The 22,285-nt window shown below is 40.5% G+C and overlaps 1 protein-coding gene across 1 annotated transcript in view; it reads right to left on the bottom strand.

Moving 5' to 3' along the window:
• The window catches only part of POLG2 (DNA polymerase gamma 2, accessory subunit), a gene marked incomplete in the record, with an annotated part of 565,932 nt that overhangs the window by 315,029 nt on the left and 228,618 nt on the right, over window positions 1-22,285 (bottom strand). The window contains 2 exon segments of the mRNA XM_044080883.1: window positions 13,489-13,662; window positions 13,830-13,935. Of these exon segments, the coding sequence (XP_043936818.1) occupies window positions 13,489-13,662; window positions 13,830-13,935 (280 nt within the window).

Genomic DNA, 22,285 nt, shown 5'->3' with positions numbered 1-22,285 from the left:
TACACTCTGCTAGTGTGTGATTGCTAAAACTAGCACAAATGTCAATCAGCTTTATTATGGTCCATGCCCAAACAGTAAACGCATCAAGCGTGGCCATCAGAGTTGGGCATCATGTCCACACTTGTCACACTGTTCAAACCCCAACTTAACTTTGTCTGACATAGTACAGGCAACAAAGGGGTATCCTAAAAGAAACAAGGAAAGAAAAGGGAGAGAATACCAATGATGGTATTTAAAAAATACCACAAGTGATGAAGGGCCTATCAATGGCAGGAGAGAGGGACAGTACCAACGATGGTAGAAACTTAATTACCAAAGGTAAAGGGTAGGAAATAGAAGTAGGTTATAGGCGATAGTGAAAAAAGGCTATAGTGAAAAAAGGCTAAACTGACTGAAGAGAAGCTGCACCAAAAATCACAAATTTCCATTTGGTTTTGAGAGGGATGGCTAGGCACGTCTGATGAGGAATGTGGCAAACGAGATCTGGAGCAACTATGAGAGGGGCATTACGGGTAGGACTTAGCTGAGAGTTTTTGGCTGGAGCGAGTTTCGAAACAGCCATGTCGGTTCCGAGGACGGTACCGAAGTCCTAATAGTAAGGAATGAATTAAAGATTTACAACATCAGATGTTTACTTATCCTCTAGAAAAGCAGTGGGGGAGGGTGTTTCTATTTTCTTCAAAAGACTAATCAGAAAAAAATATTTGGCAAATTTAGGCAAATTCACATTGACAATGTTAAACAGACAAGCATAACTCAATCGTTTATGCATATGATTTTTAGGCTAAAATATAAGTGGATTAAGGTATTGAGGATGGTGTTAAGGAGAAGTCTGTGCATGCACATGAGCTGAAAAAATGTTTCATTAACCAGGCAGGTCAATTAGCTTTTCTTCTGACTATGGAAGAATCTGGGGAAAAAAAAAACATTAGTAATTCAGAAAGCTTACCGGAAAAGCTACAATAAGTATGAAGCTTAATTTTGTTTGAATTTGCCTGTTTTGTGTGTGTTTAGACATTAGGCATGTTTTCTACCTTACCTCACCTAGTGACATAGTTGGAACTTCACAGAAGGGGGTTGTCTTTTGTCTGCATAACTACTGTTGGATTATCAAGCATTCTTGTTAGCATAGTTAATTATTCCTCTTGTTGTAATTTAAGTCACTTGTATGTGCTGGAGGAAACCTGTTTCACTTAATAGTGAGTAGAACTTTAAATCCAAATGTTTTGCATTAAAAAGTCAAAGTATAGTTTTGTAATGTAAAGGTTTTAACTGTTCTTTCTCTAGTTGATGCTTTTGTCATGTCTGCTTAAGGCACGTCTTGCCTTTTTATAGCCACTCTATTCAGTTGACACAAAAGTTAAGGTCTTCGCCTCCCATACACAATGTACATGGTTTGAGCCTGCCAATGCCTGTTTACAGTTTCCATGTTTTTGGTGTCTCTGTGGGGTTCTTCCCAGCTCTGAGAAACATGCTGAATCTTTCCAACTCAAACTCACCAAGAATGGAGCTGTGGGCAGCAGCAGAGACTCTACATGGTGCCCTATAGGAAAAACAGCTGTATAGACCAACCTCTTTAGGCATATACTGCAGTGTGCAATATCCTCATAATAGGAGAACACAGATCAGAGACTGCATGCCATGGCAAGACTAGCCCCTCAACGGTGTAACATGTGGCTCTAGATTAGCAAATGAAAAGCTATTACTAATGTTTTTTTATATTTTAGGATTCAGATTTAGTCCTCCTGCACTGCTTAAATATGAGGCATTGGTGTATGTTAAAGGCCTTAAGAGGTGAAGGGTGGGTCTTTGCAGGGTTTCTCCAAGCTGCTTGATAACTAAATATTTAAACAAGGTTGTTGTTTGTCTTTCGGCTTTTTCCCTGTAAGGGGTCGCCACAGTGGAACTCCGGTCCGCTAATGATTGGCAGTAGATTTTTATGAAATGCCAAAGTGCCAGCTCGATGCCCAACCTTCAACGAAGGCACACCCATTTACGCACGCATGTCTTTCTAACGCTACCCAACCGCGGGGAGGACATGCAGACTCCACACAGAAGGCAATCCCAAGCCAAGCTGAGAATCGAACAGGAGAACCTCTTGCTGTGAGGTAACAACGCTACCGCAAGGTAACAGGTACTATTAAGTTAAAACTGTAGAATGTAAACACAGTAAAAAGATTTAACAGGTGCATTAAAATGTTTTCAATATGTATAGAGAAACAACTGGGGGAGTTTCCATGGGACACCTAATTTTTTTTTTTGTTAAGTTGATGTTTACTCTATTAATTCATGAAACTGAGGTAAGAAAATATTAGAGATAATAAATATCTCCAGGCTGGAGCTGCTGAAAAGAATTTATGAAGGGAATGAGGCAATTAAAGAAAACATCCATAAAACCAAAACCAGTGGCAAATGTAACAGACAAATAAATCATTCAAGGACTGAACTCAAACGTGGAAAAGTAAAATTTTAATATAAAAATCACAACACTCTCATAAGCCCTTTCATCTCCCGAGGAGACTTCATCAGATAACTCAATGAAAAAACAAACCCCTATATAGTGAGTACAATTATCAAAGCAATACACTAATCACCATATCACTTGATCTTAAAATGGTACACGCACTAAAAAAACACTCAGAATATCAGCTTTTTCTTTCAATATAGAAGCTATAGAAACCTGGTCATTTAAGCCAGGTAAAAAAGTAGCATTTAATTTTAACTGTCATATAAGCTCCCTTTTAAAAAACATTCCCTGCCAGTCACCTCCCCTTGAATTTACTTTAATCTTTTTCAAAATACCAAATGTCTATAAAGTGCATTTGTCTCTTCTTAATAATGTCATATTTGGTGCTCATAGATCCTGGTCTTTAACGCCCTTTCAGTCTTCCCTATATAGAATCCTGCAATGAACTTGTTGGAATGGAGACAGTTTTTGTGTATTGTAAGACTGGAAAAATTTCAAACCATTATTGGAGAGAGGGTTAAACTACAATGATGAAAGTAAAAAAGGCACCACCCAGTGTGGAAGGTACGCTCAGTGTAGTTACATCTACAGAGAAAAAACATTGGTGCTCGAGAGTACCCTGCACAGTAAGATCACATTTGCCAATGGCAACTGTGTCAAATAAAGTGGTATATCTAATGAAGTGTGAAGACTGTAAAGGATTCTATATAGAATTATATTTACTGATAAAATACAGATTACTGATCATAATGCTTTGAAGTTTCAACAGCAGCCCAAAAATTTGGCAACATGTCACATTCAAAGGTGTGTACTGAATCAGCTTTTAATTTTCTTACATCTCCAACAGTAAACAGATTCAAGAGCTATAATTTTATAAGTAGTTATGAAAGTTTTGTGAATAGATTTTCAGGTAAATACTTAACCGCTGAGTATACAGTGAAAAGTACTTTATTTCCAAATCAGATTTCTGCTTTTTTTCTTTTGATTTTGCTTATGATTCTAAGAAATCCCCGTGCCTTTTCTTTATATTGCTGTTTTTATTTGATATCACTTGATACATTTTTGATAACATTCTTTTAAGGTTCAATTCCTCTTTGATTATAGCAGACAAAGAAGCAATAAGCTCAAGGATTTCTCTATTTCAGTGCTCTGATACAATTACCATTTTAGTATATATTACAGATTAATATCTACTTGGAATTGTTTTAATCCATGTTTTCTATCAAAGTGTTCATTTATATTTTTGAACAGTCCTGAAAACCACCTGACCAGCAAGTTAAACTTTTGTTCTCTACTGAGGTCATACAAGCTAAATTTGTGCTCACAATGAAATTCCAAGTAATTGTAATGGAAATCATGTTCAATATTAACTATGGTGATCTATACGTATTTTAGTCCCTTTTAGTTTTATACACAGGTTAGGCACATTTTTATCATAGGTTCATAGGAGTGTACTAGGCTAATGGCCCTGGAGCCTAAATAAGCCTAGCCCAAGACAATTCCCTGGCATCATGCTACCCAAAGTTAGTTCCCAGTGCCCCTGTCAAGCAAGGCCACTGAAGTGATCCCCGGGATGAACTTCCTATTGCCCATCCAAACACACACAAACACATACCTGACTGCCTCCCCCACACACAAACACATACCTGACTGCCTCACACACACACACACACACATACCTGACTGCCTCACACACACACACACACACATACCCGACTGCCTCACACACACACACATACCCGACTGCCTCACACACACACACACATACCTGACTGCCACACACACACACACACACACACACACACACACACACACACACACACACACACACACACACACACACACACACACACACGTCTCCCTCCCACTGACTGACACACACACACCTACCTGCCTCACTCAACCACAGGAGAAATTGTGGACAGTAATTCATAAAGCGTTGAAGGATTTTATCTGGTAGGGGAAAAGGGCAAGAGTTGAGTGGGATAAGTTGATCCTTCTAATAGAACAAGGTGGTTTGGGATTACCTGATTTGAAGAGGTATTTCAGAGCTACAAAATTAGGCTCCTGTACATAACACAAGCAGAAAGCTAGACTTCAAAGTGGAAACAGATGATGATGAAATGGGGGAGAAGCTCAAGAAACAAGGAGAGATTGGTATTTTGGTTGCAGATCCTCAAGGGGAACAATAACAATACAGATTATTGTATTCATAAAGTAGCATAAAGTATTTCAATAACTAAGCCAACACAGGAATGGAGAAAGGAGATTCTGCTGATAGGGGTGACTGCAATAAGGGGCAGAGAAATGGCAAGAGGGGGCTGGAACTTTGCATATGGCTAAAGGTTTGCCATGACACAGCAAGGAAGTTATACTTCTCCAAAACTGTCTAGGGTGCTTCTACAAGTCAAGCCAGGCAGAAGTGTAAAGCTTCTTGCTTTTGTGTGTTGCTGTCTTAATGCCATTTGGTAGTGTCCAAAAAGACTTTTTTTTTTTGCAGATCTGTCCAGATAATAGTTTCCAGGCCTTTCCATGATTAGCCATAAAAATGTCGCTGCCCCAATGTGACTCACGAGAGAAAATAAAATTTCACATCATTCTACCTCAGCAGACCCATGGAGTTTAGCAATATCAAAAATATACTCAGCTTTGCACAGCAACAGCATTAAGCTGAAGGGAATAATTTTAATGAGTACAAGAAAATGAATCTGGGTTAAACTGTTTTACTACTGACTAAATAAATGACTGCCAGTTTGGACTGTGCCAAGCATACACTGAATGGGAAATGATCAACCAAGAAATCTGCCAATTTTCTTACAGTTAAATTACTACAAGAAGCAGACTTGACCAACCAGTCTAAGATCATATCTTTACACCAAAATGAACACAATACAACTCACTGCACTAAAAGAAAAAAAAAACTGTTATATAAGCTGCACAACAATCTAGCTATCAGACAAATGGATGGTAGATTTTTTTTAATCTTAGCATATATTATTCTCACTATACAAGTCAGGTGCACTACTAAACATAACACAGTACATGCTGCAATAATGTGTCACACTTGGTCACATTATATATCTTGTATATAACGTGCATGTAATCATAACAGCTTTCTTCTGCAAAAGGCCTAGGCTGTGGATAAATACAGTACACCTGGATTACTGCATTAGCCAAATGAAGCGACAATAAATACATATTTCAGAACACAAACATCAAAATCTAGGACTAAAACCACATTGCTCTCGAGACATTACTCAATAAATGACTTTCAAATAAGTATCACTAAGTAGACTTTATCCAGAAGAGGTGAAATGCTAAAATAAAATACCTGTATCTTTGAATACTCATCATAATAGTGCAACCGTTAAGTAATACACATGAATGTTTTTAACATTTTTCTACTCATCTTACTGCTTCAGAGTAAAGCCATAAGCAATGAAAGGATTTTAATAATTTTTGAATCAGCTCCAGAAAATATTTCCTTAAGCAAAATATTAAGTTCTTCACAGAAACCAAGAGAGAACTATAGGAACTACATGAAATCTTAAAGCCTGACAGAGTTCTGAGATTGTTCATGCTACTGAGAGTCCAGAAGCACTACAGACAAAAACTAAGGAAAAAACTCAGAATTTCTGTTATAACACAAATTAAGCACTGTAGGTATGATGCACTATTATCCAAGACAGAACATATGGATGGCAGACAAATTAGGACAAGAGACAGATGACAATAATGGCTGAGTAAAGGCCTATGAAATAGTTTACTAATTAGAATCTGTGACGTAGAGAAATTACTGGGGAACAGGAGGAGAGGAAGTACATGGCTAGTTTTAATATTCAGGTTGACAAAAGCTCTTCAGTCAGCATAAAGACGACTGATTAGCTAGATGTCCACAGAATAGAGGATATGGCTAGAAAGGGAAGGACTAAGTGCCAATCTCAGCAGGAGGCTGGTGGTGGAGTCCTGCTGCAGGTGCACCACTGGAAAAGGGGAGGGTCCAATTCCTGCTCTTAAGACTGAGAAAGAATAAGCAGTTCAGTTACAGAGTGTACTGCTCTCTAGCTGAAAATCATGGCATGTAAAAGGACACAGTTACACCATGCTCAGCATTATGAGTAATAAACAGCTTTTTCCCCCACTGGATAACAGCTACTAGCCTTGGTTCTCACCTCCCTCTCCTGATGCTTTTGTTTGCAGGGGCACTGAGAATAATGAATGTGTGTCTAGGAATATGCCAAAAATATAACCAAAATTAAAAAACAGTACTTGTGAGCAGTGCTGTTTATAATTTCAGCGTTAAATGATGTTGAAAGACAGCTGACTTGTCATAGGTGCCTCTCAGATCTCAAATATGAAATGTTAGTATCTAAAAATCTGTCAATGAAGATTCATGGTACACATCTCAGAATGCCCAGCGATAAGCTCCGATTGCAAAATTGCTGTCCATCAGCAGCAACTGGAACACACAACAGGAGAAACTACAGTTGTGTAAAATCTTACCATAATGGTAGATGTCCTTGCCTTTACTGCTGCAGTATTCCTAACTATATGGGATGCCCTGCTGCTGAAGCCCAATGTCCAGCCAGTCTTCCAAAGATTTCCGAATTTAAAAGGTGTGTTGAACGTCACCATATGCTCCCTGTGTAACGTAGGGCATAAAGGTGATGATTAGGTCTACCAAAGCAGAAACTGATTGCCCCAGGAGAAACACCAGTCCAAGGAACTCAAGAGGAAAGGTGTACATCCAGTAAGACAAAGAACTAGGGGGATGGAGGAAAGGAGCGAATACTGCAGCAGTGAAGGCAAGGACATCTACATTATGGTACGATTTTACACAACTGTAGTATGTCCTTACATTCACTGCTGCAGTATTCCCAACTGTATGGGAGAGTGCCAAAACTCAAGACAAAACTTGGGAGGAGGAAGGGGCAGAAGAGTCCCAAAAAAAAAAAAATGAAGAACTGAACTAGTAAAAACAGCCCTAGCTCTACAGATGCCATCCAACTTATAGTACTTGCTAAAGGTATGCACAGAAGTCCAGGTAGCTGCTTCAAGAATAGAAATAGTATCTAAGCCTTTGAAAAAAAGCAACAGAAGAAGCCACAACTTTAGTAGAATAAGCCTTAACTGAAAAAGGAAGGCTCTTGCCAAGAAAACTGTAAGAAAAGGAAACAGACTTAGAAATCCAAGAAGAAACAGTTTGCTTGGATACAGCAAGTCCCAAAGATCTAGAATGAAAAGAAACAACTGATCAAATTTCCTAACAGCCTCGGTCATATCCAAATAAACCCCAAGTTGCCTAGCACCCTCTCACTGTTAGTTTGTGGAAAAGGGAGAAAAATAGGCAGATTAATAGGCTGATTAAGTGATAGCTCAACCACCTTCGGCATAATAGAAGGGTTAGTGCACAAGGACACACTGTCCTCATGAAAAAAATCAAAAAAGGACAAGCCATAAGGGCCTGTAACTCAGACCCCCACCTGGCAGAAGTGCTAACAAGAGAACAGTTTTCCAGGAACAATGTTGCAAAGAAGCTGAAGCAGCAGGCTCAAAAATAGCTCGAGTCAGCTTCTACAAAACAAAATTAAGATTCCAGGGAAGAGGAATAGGCTTCCTGGGAGGTCTAATATTAAGGACACCTTTAATAAATTGTTTCACCTCCAATCTAGCAGCTAAAGGAGGAGACAAAGAGATAGCCGATAGGTGGGCCTTAATAGAAGAATAGGCTGAACTAGCATTAAGCAACTCGCAAATAAGAGAACCAAAGCAGCATCCACAGTAAGTGGGGTCCAGGTTACGAAAGACACCAAAAGAAAACCTCTTCCATTTGGATAAGCAGGATTTCCTAGTCGTAGGTTTCCTGGCCTCCTGCAGGACTTGCAGCTCATCCTCAGAAAAAAAGGTATCTATGAGGAATCAAAATCCTATCACCCACAATGTCAGTTGAAGCATGTACAGGTGGGGATGGATAAGAGATCCCTTGTCTTGTGTGATTAGATCCACTCTGTGAGGTAACTTGTGATTGCCCCTGGCTAGATGCAGAAGAGGGAACCAGTGCTGTTGTGGTCAAGAGAGTCACCAACAAGATTTTTGGGAGCATCCTGTTGAATTTTGAACAGGACTTTCGGAATGGGAGGGAATAAAGAGACATTCCCTTCCAAGAGAATGACAGGGTGTCCACCTTCCATACCAAAGAACATGGGACTCTGGCACAAAACAGAATATGTTATCTGTTCAGAGGGAAGGCAAAAAGATCCACTTGAATACCCCACTGGTGGATAATGTCCAGAAGCACATCTCTGTGAAGCATCCATTCGTGGGACTGAGTTAATGACCTGCTCAGAGTGTCTGGCACAATGTTCGGACTGGAAGGGATATAAACTGCCTGAAGAGTCACTTGACAGCAAGATCCCATAGCAGAAGTGCCAACCAGCAAAGATGAGATCTCATCCCACCCTGCTTGTTGATGTACCACATCACTGTGGTATTGTGTGTGAAAACCTTCAGAGGCCCTGGAGAAAAGAGACTGAAAGGCCTGAAGAGCCAGCAGAAGAGCTCTCATCTCTTTTGACAATGACGTGCTCCTTCTGCTGATAAGGTGAACACGCCCCCTGTACATTTAGGGAGCCAAAAGTCACTCACCCCGTCCCATGTCTGACATGTCTGAACAATTCCTGAGAGGGAAGAGGGGGGTGAAAAGGGATCCCTGGATTCAGAGACAACTGCTGAATCCACCAAAGAAGAGGAAGGAGAGGAACTACAAATTCTAGAGGATGAAAATGTTGAAGCCACACTGACTTCAGAAACCACTGAAACTTTCTCATATAAAGTTTCGCTAGAGGAAGCATTAGAAAGGTGGATGCCATGAAACCCAGAACTCTCAGAAGCTCCCTAGCAGTAATGGAAGCCAGAGGAAGGACGGTGTGAAGAAATGAGTTAAAGCCTTTGGAGGGGGCAGAGATGCAAGCACTGGCACAGTCTGAATCCTGCAACCCAGAAAAACATGATCCTGAGAATGACTCAGAGAAGACTTTTTGAAATTTATAGTAAACCCCAGGCTCTGAACAAAGGATATGGCAAAACTAAGATTTTGCAAAAGGTACCCCTGGACAGGACACCTGAATCAACAGGTTGTCCAAGGAAAAATTTGGATTCCCTGAAGTCTGAAAAAGGCAGTCACAGGAGCAAGACATTTGGTAAACACGCCTGGGGCAGTAGAACGTCCAAAGGGCAAAGCAGAGAACTGAAGATGACAGGAAGCAGAGAAATGCAAAAACTTCCTGAAAAGAGCTTGGATCACAATATAGAGATAAGCATTCTTGAGCTACAGAGACATCATATAGGCCTGAGGGAGCAAGAAAGGAAACGGAATCTGAAGGGACAACATCCGAAAGGAAGGTACCTTTAGAAAAGTGTTTAGATGAAAGATCTAGAATAGGTCTCCAAGTGCCCTCTTTTCTGGCCATTAGAAATGGTCGGGTGTAGAACCCTTTCCCCCTTTAGGGCACAGGCACCTCTTGAATAGTACCCTGAGACAACAGATCTTGAACCACCTCTGGTAAAAAGGAAAGATGTTCCAGAGGAGGCTGAGGAATGCCCATAAAAGGAAGATGGGATTTCCACTCCATGAAGAACCCTTGATGAATGATCGACAGAACCTAGGAATCCCTGAGTGATCTGAAGCCAAACCAAAACAGAAAGGCAAAGAGAAAGATGAGTAAGGATGGGAAGGGATGGATAGTCACACAGCATCTGGTTTGTGTAGAAAATAAGGTTTTGGTGTCCCCGAAAATTGAGTAGCCTTAACAGGAGGAGCCCGTTTGCCACTCTTCTTACCTGTAGTAGAACAAAAGGATTACTGGTGAACAAAGGAAGGCTTAAGCAGGGTAGTTTCTCTGAAATTCACACACAAGAAAAACAATCTCTTATTTAAGCTTCCATAGGGCCTTACCCTTATCCTGAAGGGACTTAAACCAGCAGCTTCCCAAACAAAAGTTTGGGATCCAGAGAAGCATCCATCAACATAGCTTTAATATCATCAGGCAGAGGTTGAAGCCTAAGCCAAGAATACCCCCCACATAACTGAACCAAAAACAGCAGCCCTAGAAGAGACATCCGCCACTTCATAACAAAATTTATTAGAAGGACGAACAACCTGAGAGAAAATCCCTAGCAAGGAAAGAACAGAAGTTTTACCCTCACAGTCTGAAAAATCAGAAATAAGTTGACAGGCCTGGGAAAGAAGAGTCAACATACACCTAGACATATGGGTCTGATAATTACTACCCTAGCTTTTAGGGCTATTTAAAGTGTAAATCTTTTTGCCCAGTCTGTCTGTCCATAGTTCTGCTGTCCTTGTCAGAAGGCAGTAACTTTGGTGAAGGAAGCAATTCAGATGGCTTATCAGAGGCTACAGACACACGATCAAGGGGTCAGCAGCAGGACATTTATATAAAAAAGAATAGTCAGCAACCCTATAAAAAACTATCAGGCTTCTTGGCGCAGGGTTAGGAGAGTCCAACTGAAACAACTCATAGTATCTCTTATGGATATCAGAGACCTGAGAACAATCCACTTAAAAAAAAATCCATCATTCTAGAATGTCCCCAAAGGAAACTTCCTCAAAAGGAACATCAGGATTAATAGGTTCTTCCTCTTCTGACCCATAGTCTAAAGAAGGAATTTGAGTAGAATAAGTTAGGGATTAGTCAGCAAAATCAGACTCATCATCAGAAGAATCCTGGTCTCTAGGCCTTTTAAGGAGGAGTAGAGGACCAAGGAGGAGGAGCAGGAACTGAAACTCCATGAAGAGGCTTTAAGGATATTAAGGCAGAAACTAACCACAGAGTAAAAGCCTTCCACTCACTTTGTGGATCCCTAGGAATAGAAGAAACATGTTTAATTTTTTGTTTCTTTTTTAAGGGAACGTCCTGAGAAGGCTCAGATCCAGGACCGACAGTCAAGAACTGTAGCAGGGAACTTCTTCCCCAACTAAAAACTGAGGAACTCCAATAGGCTCCTCAGAAAAAAAAAAAAAATCAACTGTGGTTCCCTCTGAACATCGGAGATGGATGCCTGTACAAAGACTCTTCGAATGCCCCGCCAGCAGGATCCTCAACAGCCTCCAACATGGTCACGGCAGAGAAATCCAACACCACAGCCAGACGAGCCTCCGGGTACGTAATGACCTCAGGAGAAACACTTGGCAGAGGATGGACAGTGGAAGATTCCAGCTGTACCTTTTCACCTTCTTCCCTAATGGCTGACCCTCGGGGGTGGGAGATTCCTTCCATTGTATCTTTAACAAGCAGCTTAAGATACTGAATCTCAAAATGCAAAGAAGGGCAAGAGTCTACTGTGAAGGGTTTTTGGGACAAACTCCTGATAAATGGAACAAGACATACGGTCATGAGAAGCACCGAAGTAAAAAAAGACTTGTCATGGCAGTGTCTATGGGGAATCAGTCTCCCACACTGGCATTTACCCTTCCTGGATGACATTAACTCCAAGGAACACAAAAAAACAAGAAAAAACAAAATCCTCAACTGGGCACAACTTGCAAAAACAGCAAACAGATGTAGGAAGTCACTGGAGAATGTAAATGCATTCAGCTGGCAGAAAATGGATGCAGGGAAACAGACCAACAGTGTAAAAGACACGTTCAGATTGGCGGCAAAGTAGTTCTGTTTTGGTAGGCCTGAACGTAATTTTTATGCCCTACGTTATTGCAGGGAACATATGGTGATGTTCGGCATACCTTTTAAATTCAGATGTCTTTGGAAGACTGGATGGACAGTGGATTTCTGTTACAGAACTCCATATAGTTAGGAATACTACAGCAGTGAATATAAGGGACATCCTTGGTACTATTCTGTCACCTTATATCATTAGAGTCAGTGCTGAAAAACAACATGTCACTGCTGAAGTGCAACTTGGTTTTATTGACATTTGTTGACTGGGATAGTCCAGCTGAGCCATTTTTCAGAGGAGTCCTGGGGAGAAAAGCTCAACAAATAGTTGTAAACCAAGGTAATTAAACGTATAAAAAGTGCACAGTACACCAACAGAAATACACAGATTGAATATAATATTTTCATATTGATTTTGAGGCTGAGATACAGAAAAGCATGACAATGCCATATACATATTGCTGCATTTATAAAGAATAGCAGAGGCTGCATATACATATAAAGAGATGTATAAAGAAGTAAATACTAACAATTTGATTTCCAATATGGAATGTGTATACAGAACAGGCTGTGAAAAGTAACAAGCTGAAAGAAAGGTAGTATATAGTTCTCTGTGCACGGATACATTACAATGAGCAGGGATATGGTTAGCTTACTGATCGTGTGATTAAGCAGCAAGATGGTATAGGAAGAGGTCACTGTGAAATGGAAGGTTGCAAGTTCTAGTTGAGTTAGTGACTGTGGGATAAAAAGAGATCAACAGATACAAACAGAAGAGAGGAATAAAGGTTGGAATATATATACATGAATGTGATAAGGTGTATTTGGAGGTAATTAGCTGCTTACTGGAAGGGGTAATGCTGAATTGGTCAGTGTTACAAAATTCACCTCTTAGGTATGAGGGAAGTGTGTTCTACAGTTTTGAAACATGAGAGATGAGGGAGACACCAAACTCGTTATTAGGTTTGGTGGTATTAAGTTGGTTTTGGTACAAAGATCTATGTTGTATAGATGGGTTATATTTACTGAGGAAAGCAGAGATTGCTGGACATCTACTGGGTTTGTGGAGAATGTTAAAAGGCTGTTCATAGCTGATGTATATCACACCACATCAGCAACATTGTTAGCTGGTACTATATATATAACAGCAATGGAGAAGCATGCACAATACAGTCTTGCAGTACTGAATGTATTAAAGAATACCAGATTTAGATTTCTTTCACTTGTACTTTATTTTATAGTTGAACAAAGTGAGACTCGCCAAATGCTAAAAATGGGGAAAAATGATCTTGCATATTGGCAATCTACAATCTATAACTTTGACACTACCTGTATCTTTGTTCCGTTTCCGTGATGAACCTGAAGCAGCTGTCTGTTACCCAGATTCAGGATTACTTCTACTGGCTCCTTCCCTGATGGAAAATTGTAATATAAAGCAGTCCCTTTATTACCCTCGTTGTCCTGATAGTCGGAGCTTATAAATTTTGATGGACCTATTGCAAACTAAAGGATGAAAATAATGAAATCAAAGACATTTAAAATATAATATTCAGCACAAAACATTCCAGAAATAGAGTGATCAGTCTAAATATTAAATATATTCCTGAGTCACCTCACTTCTCAAAGAGTCTAGAATAATAATCAGGAACATGTATTTCACAACGACTTACCTTTCTCCACCAGAGTAGTCTCTGGCGTACCCAGTAGTCCAGCCATTGGCTTGAGGTTCTAGCTGCACTGAACCAAACAAGAGATGCACTGGTCACTTCACTGACACTGCAGATAAAAACATCACTATTAAATGAATCTGATAAATACCGTCTATGCAGCTGTATCTCAGCAATGAAACAAATGCAGACAGTCAGAAGTGAAGGAGGAAGTTACTTCAAAGATGCAAGCACAATCACCTTTAATGTGATATTTGACCATTTATTACACAAATAAGAAACTACAGTTGCAAAGGTAACTCCATACAATAAGCAAAAGCATGTATTATTGACTGTTAAGGGATTTTATTATACTGCATCATCATCACAAAAAAACAGACTATAGATCCAAAACAATTCACCCACATAGTTTGTAATACTAGCATGTCCAACCACATGCTAACTTAAAATGTGAAGAGGGTATAGGGATGTATGAGACAGCAAGTTACATAAAAATAGAATTTTAAAAAATCAAAATGCTGATCTGTATCTGCAAGGAAGCATGATCATTCGCTTTGCCAGCAACCCAAGTGTGGGAACATGCTCAAGCTAGTGTCTCAAGGCTGAAGGTTTATTCTCAGTTCAGGCACTTGGATTAAATTTTCCAATAGCAGTGCAGCAAAAGGAGTGTGTGGCTGCACATCTGGGTGTACAGTCCTTCAGATGAGGCATTAAACAAAGGTCCCATGTGCTTAATTTGCTGGTAGCAAAGATGAATGAAAAAGAACTCATGGCTCTTATAGAAAAATTGTGTGGCAAGTTCCCTGGTGCCCTAGTCAAATTTCCCCTAGTTAGTATGAATACAACCTCAGGTCTCCCCTGAAAAGAGGACACTGGCCTAGTGGGATGAACCTGGTCAACCAAGAACAAGAGGGAGACGAAGTTACAGACCAGTCCTCCCATTCAAAGGGAAGGATGAGGGGTCTTGCTACAGCCTATGTGCCCTCTGCTGGAGTCCAGGGATTTTAATAAGACCAACAATACTACAAGAATTCAAGGTGAGAGACATCCTGCACATGCCCCATACATGCCTTTGGCAGTGGACAATGTGATGTCAGTATATGGCACAATTCTGTGAATTAAGGAAAGATGACTGGCTTCTATGAAATGAAGACTAACCCATCTGCTAAAATCTTTGCTCTTTGGTTCTTGTATAACAGAGCAGAAAAGCACTGCCCCTCCCCTGCAAGAATGGTGAAAGCCTCCCCCTCTTAAAGGGATACATTTGGGTCCACCTTAATTGTGGGATGAATGCAATGGATGAGGAGCTGCAGATCAACAGCAGGCTTGTGTGATCCAAGAATTCCTAGAATTATTTTCTTCCTATAAATGACACCAAATAAAGGTCATTCGCTGGCCTAATCAAGAAAGGTTATCGCATGAGAAAGACTACTTCCTCTAACAGATCATTGTGACACCCCCAAACCCACAGACTACTTCCTCCATGGCACAATACATAGTGATGTCACAGTTTAATCACTGTATCTACCAGTGTGAAGACTCTCAGAGAAGCTACCCATTTAACTTGTTTGTTGGATAGTACCGTCACTAATCTTTAGCGGATTGCTTGATTTCATTTGTTGTGTCTTTCGGCTTTTCCCAGTTAGGGGTCGCCACAGCGGAACTCTGGTCCGCTAATAATTGGCAGTTGATTTTTACTTGCTGGCCCTAACGCACAACCTTCAACGAAGGTACACCCATTCACGCATGTCTCCACAGAAGATGCTCTGGCTGAGAATCGAATGGGACAACGTCTTGCTGTGAGGCGACAACGCTACCGCAGCACCACCACCGCGGATGATTTATGTTAAAACCTAACAATGTGTATTAACTGCTGAAAAATGCTGAATCTTGTCTGATTTACTAACTGCTGCATGCTTGTTTACTGTTTTGCTGTACAACTGGAAGGCATAAGCTGTTTATATTGCAGAAATTCTGTATGTAGTATTTGGGTACTGGCAACTGCATTCTCTCTTCCTTCTGCTTATTTCTGCTTGACTAAACACTGGCATCCCTTGACCTTACTATGTTCTGTATTCTCTATTCCTTTTGCCTATTCCAATTTTGAGAGTAATGCTCGCCTTCCCTTGACCATTCTGCTTTTACCAGTGTGCTTTCTCCCCTCCCAATGCCTACTTAAAGGCCCCTTTCTTCAAATCTGTACTTTAATAACTGCTGTTTACTTGTTTACTGTTAATGCTGTATAATTAGAAGGTATAATCGGTTTATATTGTAGAATTTTTGCATGTAGTATTTGGGTACTGGGAAGTGCACTCTCTCTCTTCCTTCTGCTTATTCCATCTTGGCTAAATGCTAGCGTCCCTGACCTTACTATGTTTTGTGTTCTCTTACTTTTGGACACTCCAAATGTCAGAGTAAACACATGCTTCCCTTGATCATTATTCTATTACCTGTGTGATTTTTCCCCTCCCAGTACCTACTTAAAAGCCCCTTTCTCCAGGTCTGTGCTGTAAACTACGCTACTATCCTTTCTAGCTCATCAAGCCTCACTAGGCTTGTCCTCCCTTTCTACTGCTCCCTGCAAACCCGGGAATCCTGTCTCCAGGCCTTCTACCTTTTCTCTTTCTCATCATCCAGCAACTTTCACTCTTCTCGGTCTCTCACAATCCTTTGCTTTCTATTTCATTCTTTCTGCTTGCCCCTAATATTCAGTACACCTCCATTAATTGCTCTCTCATCTAGAGGATTTTTTTTACCACTCTAAGCTCATTACCTGTCATTACATCTCTTATTTTACAGTCATCACCTACATGGAAAAGTGACCTCAATCCCCCCACACCTGACTGATTCTATCTACTGACCTTGAAAGTGATACAAGGATTGCTGTCTAGCCAAGGATAGCAGGAAACAAACAAAAGAAAAACACCATCACAAGCTATATGTATATGTCCCAATTGCTTCTTCCTCCCCTGGTGTTAACATTTTTTGTCTTTTTTTTGCGAATTAAACTAGGCTGTGGCATGCACACATTTCTCGGCTCACTAACCCCTACCACCACCACCTTTCTTCCACCCCCACTGAGTGTGCATCTCTTTCTCCCCCTAGTCTCTGTATCACTGGCACCTAACTAACTTCAGGAAAGTGTGCTAAAGGCTAAGACTTTGCTGCCGGTTTCCCCTCTTTTCTAAACCAAGGGTTCACTTCATACATTATCAACATCTGTCTTTACTCACCTAATCTCTCCACTCTAAACACTGTTCCCCTCACTGATAAACCTAAGTGCAAGTCTCGCTAATATATATATTTTTGAAGCATAGCGATCTTTTGCTCCTGGCTCTGTCCACTCCGTTCGCCCTCGCTTAGCTCAGGCGCCATCTGCTCTCCTACCTAGCCCCATTCCACTCACCCCCACTTTCTTTACATATATACTCTTACACACCACACCCCTTCCTCCTATCCAACCAATCACCCTCTAACTAATCTAACACCTGCTTCACTCCTATAACCACTCCCACCTACCTCTCCTCCCTTGCATTCTCACTACTCCCGCTTCCCCTCCTCACTAACTTCTACTTTTCATTTCTAGTCGCACTCTTTCTGCTTTCACTACTTTTATTCACTGCATTCTTGACTCATCTACCACTCTTCCCTCTCCCTACTTACTCTCCGGTCAAGTGGCCACTCTCTCTCTTCACCATCTCTCTCTCCCTCTCTCTCCAACAACCTCTAACCATTCATCAGTCTACTATCAATCCCCCTCACCTACTCTCCCCTATACTCCTAACACTCATACTATCTCTTGCCCACAATTAATCGCACCATCTCTCTTCCCTATTTCACCATATGACCGCTTCAAAGTTCCTACTTATTTTAAATCATCTCTCTCCTCTGGTCAGAAACAGATTTTCTACTACCCTGAACTAACTCTTCTCACTTTCTTCCACACTCTTCTTTTGGATGGAGGCATCCACCCCAACCCAGGGCCTCCCACCTCTTCCTTGCACAATATTACTACTTATACCCCTCCCCCTCACTTACCCTTCCTACCAGTAATTCCCGTTACAAATCTCTCAAAATCTTCTCTCTAAATATTCAAAGTATTGTAAATAAAGTAACAGACCTGCACTCCTGGATATCTAACACATCTCCTCACATTCTTGCCCTATCAGAAACTCGGCTGAAACCTCACATCCTTAATACAGAAATCCCACCTCCAGGTTATAACATCTTTCCCTCAGACAGAACTAATAAACTGGGAGGAGAGGTTGCTATCCTCTACTCTGAGCTACTTAACCTGTCCCATCTCTCAATCTCTATTCCCTGCTTCTCACCTGCTGAAATGTTCATTATAAATTGCCACCTCAACCCTCACAAAAAAACTGCCATAATCTCTATATACCTTCCCTCTGGCAATAATATTCCCATCCTAGAGAACTTCCTGTCCTGTATCACTCACCATATCCCTTATGAAACTATCACACTTGGAGACACTAATATAGACTGGACTACACTGTCCCCACTCATCCCATACCCATCACCTTAACCTTCATGGTTTTCACCAACACATCTCCACCCCTACTAGAATAAACAAAAACTCATCTGGACCCATCCTTGACTGGATCCTTACTTCAGTTCCTCACCTCTGTCATAATCCCGATATACTTCTCAACTCATTGAGTGACCACTCTCCAACCTTCATACACAGATTCACCCAACACTCACCTAAAAACCCTACTTACAGGGTATGACAGAACCTTACCCACTTCAACCAAGACACAACTCCAAACTAGCTTGCATTAATTGGTCCTTCCTCTATCATCTCCCTCTCAATGAGGCAGTAAATTCCTTCAATAAGATTTTCCTTTACACACTTGATTCTGTTGCTCTGTCCAGAAAAATCAGAATCAAATCCAACTACGCCTCCTGGCTAATAAAACAAACCCGCTCAATCATGTAGTAAAGAGATTCTTCCTGGAAATCTAGGTTAAAAAAGTCCCCTCTCTTACTGCAGACATACAGAGAGATTAGAAAGAGGACTAAAAACTTGTCAAATACAAGAGAGCTTTTTATTCCTCTAATCAAAGTAGCCCACAGAAAAAAACACAAAAATTCTGGACCACCATTAACAACCTACTCCACCCAGGCAACCCCACTACTGCCAACCCCTTTTCAAACACTGCTTCTGAAACTGCCTCTCTCCTTAACTATTTCATAGAAATTATTCAAAACCTCACACTTAATACACAAAACAGTACATCTCACTCCACACCTCCACTACCCCCAACACAAAACTCCCAAATGTTTCTTTCCAACCAGTCCCAATTACTACAATTAAATTTCTCCTTAACAAACAAACCCTGCTCTCCCTCAGCAGACGAACTACCCACTCATTTCCTAAAAATAACTGCACAATCCATCATCCCCTGTCTCTATTCTTATTAACCATTCCACCAAAGAAGCCCTGGTCCCTGACATTTGTAAATCCTTCTATACTATCCCTCTTCACAGAGGTGACAACGCTACAGATCCCTCTAACTTTAGACCAATTGCTATCCTGTCCCCCTATCTAAAATCTTGGAAAAGTGCATCCATGTTCAGCTACTCAAACACCCTTTCGATAATCTCCTCACTCCTACCCAACATGGCTTTAGGCCCAACCATAGCACTTCTACTGCATTACTATCATTTACCCAAATAGCTGAAGCCAGTGACAATCTCACCTCCAGTCCTTTCCTCGATCTTTCAAAAGCCATTGATACTCTCTCTCTCTCATTCTAAACTTCTAACTAGACTCTCAGACCTACATCTCTCTACCTCCTCCATCAACTGGTTCTTTAGTTATCTCTCCAGCAGGCAGCAATCCCTCTGCTGACAAACTGTCCTCTCTCCATTCCTCCCTGTTAATACTGGAGTTCCCCAAGGATTAATTCTGGGCCCCCTCCTGTTTAATATATTCACGAAAACGTCACTCTGCTACTAACCTCTCTACACTTCTACAGTATGCTGACTCCACCCTCATTACATCCGCATACAACATCCCTGATCTACTAGCTCTCACTCAACAAACCTTTTCCTCTGTGGAACCTGGCTCTCTGATAAACAAAAACCATAAATGCACGCAAGTACAGTTTGCAGGTGCATGGGCAGACTACAGAAATCCACAAAAAAAAAAATAAAAGCCTATTAAACCTGCCCAATGAGGACTGCTAGTATACAACACCTTTACATCCATAGTACACAATAACCACCCAGAATCCAACTGCATCTCTTCAATGATAGTCAAAAACGCAGTAGTCATGTCCCGAAATCTTGATCATAGTTGGATTACCAAGTTAGGAGGGTTATTTTCTCTGGGGTTGAATGACTGCTTGTAGTTGACCAATTAGAATGTAATAGGAAGTACTTACGGCTTGATGTTATGTTGGATTCTTTACACTGATGAAGGCTTACACAGCTGAAACCAGTATGTTAAATAAATTGTTCCACTGGAGATTGTGTGCTGGCTTTCTCGGATAACCAACTCATTAAATCCAAAAAAAAAAAAAAAACTCCTTCTCTTCCTCCCAAAAAACACTTGCTCAGCACAAAGCCACTCTCTATATCCTCTCTCAACACCATTATTAAACCTAAACCCCATACTAAACTACTTGGGAGTTATCACTGACGTTGAATTAAAATGTGATATTCATATTCAACAAAGTATAAGAAAGACCAACCAGAAACTTGGACTTCTCTTTTATAATCAGAAATTACTGTCACCCTCCTCCAAACCCTCCCTCAGGCCCTACTCCTACCCTTCATTATGCTGCACCTGTCCTTACTCACATTCAACCATCTCATCACTAAACTAGACCAAACTTAACAAAACTGCCAAATTTGCCGCCAACCTTCTTTACAAATCTCACCACTGTCTTGCCCTTAAGTCACTACAATGGCCAGAATTCTCCAAACAGCTACTTATACCCCAGCTACATATTACACACTATCTTATATGAACCCTCATTCTGTCCCTCCAGCTCCAATTTAGTCTCCTTCTATAACCTCCCTCGTCACCTCCATACTGCCAGTAAACACCTCCTTCAGTTATACAAACTGAACAAAAACATTATTAAGACCCTTTATAAATACTCTAGCCCATTCTTGGAACTCACTCCTTCTCAACATAAGAAGCATTCAGCATAAATACCGGTTTAAGAAATAACAATCTTTTTCCTCTTGACGACTTGATCATGCCCTTGTCAAACCCCCACCTGAACTAGTCTCCTCTCTTCTCATCTTATCTGCTTTTTCCCCATCAACTCTTTCCTCCTTGTACTTGCTCTAGCAAACTGTATTCGTACTGTACTCCTTTGTGTAATATTCTCTAAACATTTTAATTTGACCTATGCTATATGCTGTTCTCAGATTTTGAAAATTGTACTTAACTTATTTTACCTATGCATTGTACTGCTGTGCACAAATTTTTGACTTGTACTATACTTCTGTGACCCTACTTTAATATTTTGTAAATATCATAATTGTATTATTTCTGGAGCTTTTTTCCTCAGGTCTCCACTGAAAACAGGCCCCTGGCTCAGCTAGACTAACCCGGTTAACAAATGTCAATAAATAAAATAAATAAATAAATAATGAATATTAAACATAGGCAACAAGAGGGTCCTCAGAAGTGGAAAAAAACAGTTATTACTCATTGCTTAGCATTACCTAAATAAAGGTCTGAAGAACTCCTTTAAGGAATGGAGACTATGACAGAAGGATCTGATTAAAGAGGTCCTTCAAAGAACTCCTATTCCAGCAAGTTCCAGTATGTAAGGCATCTCTCCTCAGTGTGTTGAATCTTAAGGAATGTATATGGAACAATGCCACTAATAAAAGCTATGAGAGGCCAAGTATGTAATTGTAAACAATTACATAAGAAAATAGTAATTAAAACAGAGCAAGCTGTATGACTGAGAAAAAGTCACTTAACCTCCTAGTAGTGTAGGACCTCACTTGCAAAATAAATACAATTGTTCCATTGGAAGAGAAGCAAAGAATGTAGATGAACATAAAGCAGTTCTTATGGAAGCCAAACAATTCTTTGATAGCTAGCTGTGTGTAAAAGTATTTTCAGCAAGTTCATCAAAAATGCAAATTCCTCTAAAGAGGTCACTGCAAGGGCAATTTTCCTGATCAATATTTTAGGCATTAACACATTATAGAAGTAGCAGGTGTATATGTGAGGCTGGTACAGCCCCCTTCATCTGCATTTTGTCCCTTACTTTCAAAATGGTTTCCATTAATGCAGCTGTGAAGTAAAACTGCATTTGAAGAATGTGCTTCTTTTAAACTGATACTCGGTTCTTATGCGAGATGAAAAAATATGGTGTTGGAATAGATGAGCAGGATCTGCTCTGCAGCCTTTCTGCCTTAGGAAATCAGAAGACTAGGTGGTCCCAAGATGTCTGTCTGCTGTCAAA

This window comes from Protopterus annectens, chromosome 8.part0 (genome assembly GCF_019279795.1).
Source record: "Protopterus annectens isolate FY-2018-M chromosome 8.part0, PAN1.0, whole genome shotgun sequence".
Lineage (NCBI taxonomy): Eukaryota > Metazoa > Chordata > Ceratodontiformes > Protopteridae > Protopterus > Protopterus annectens.
This window is presented reverse-complemented; position numbering and strand designations above follow the sequence as displayed.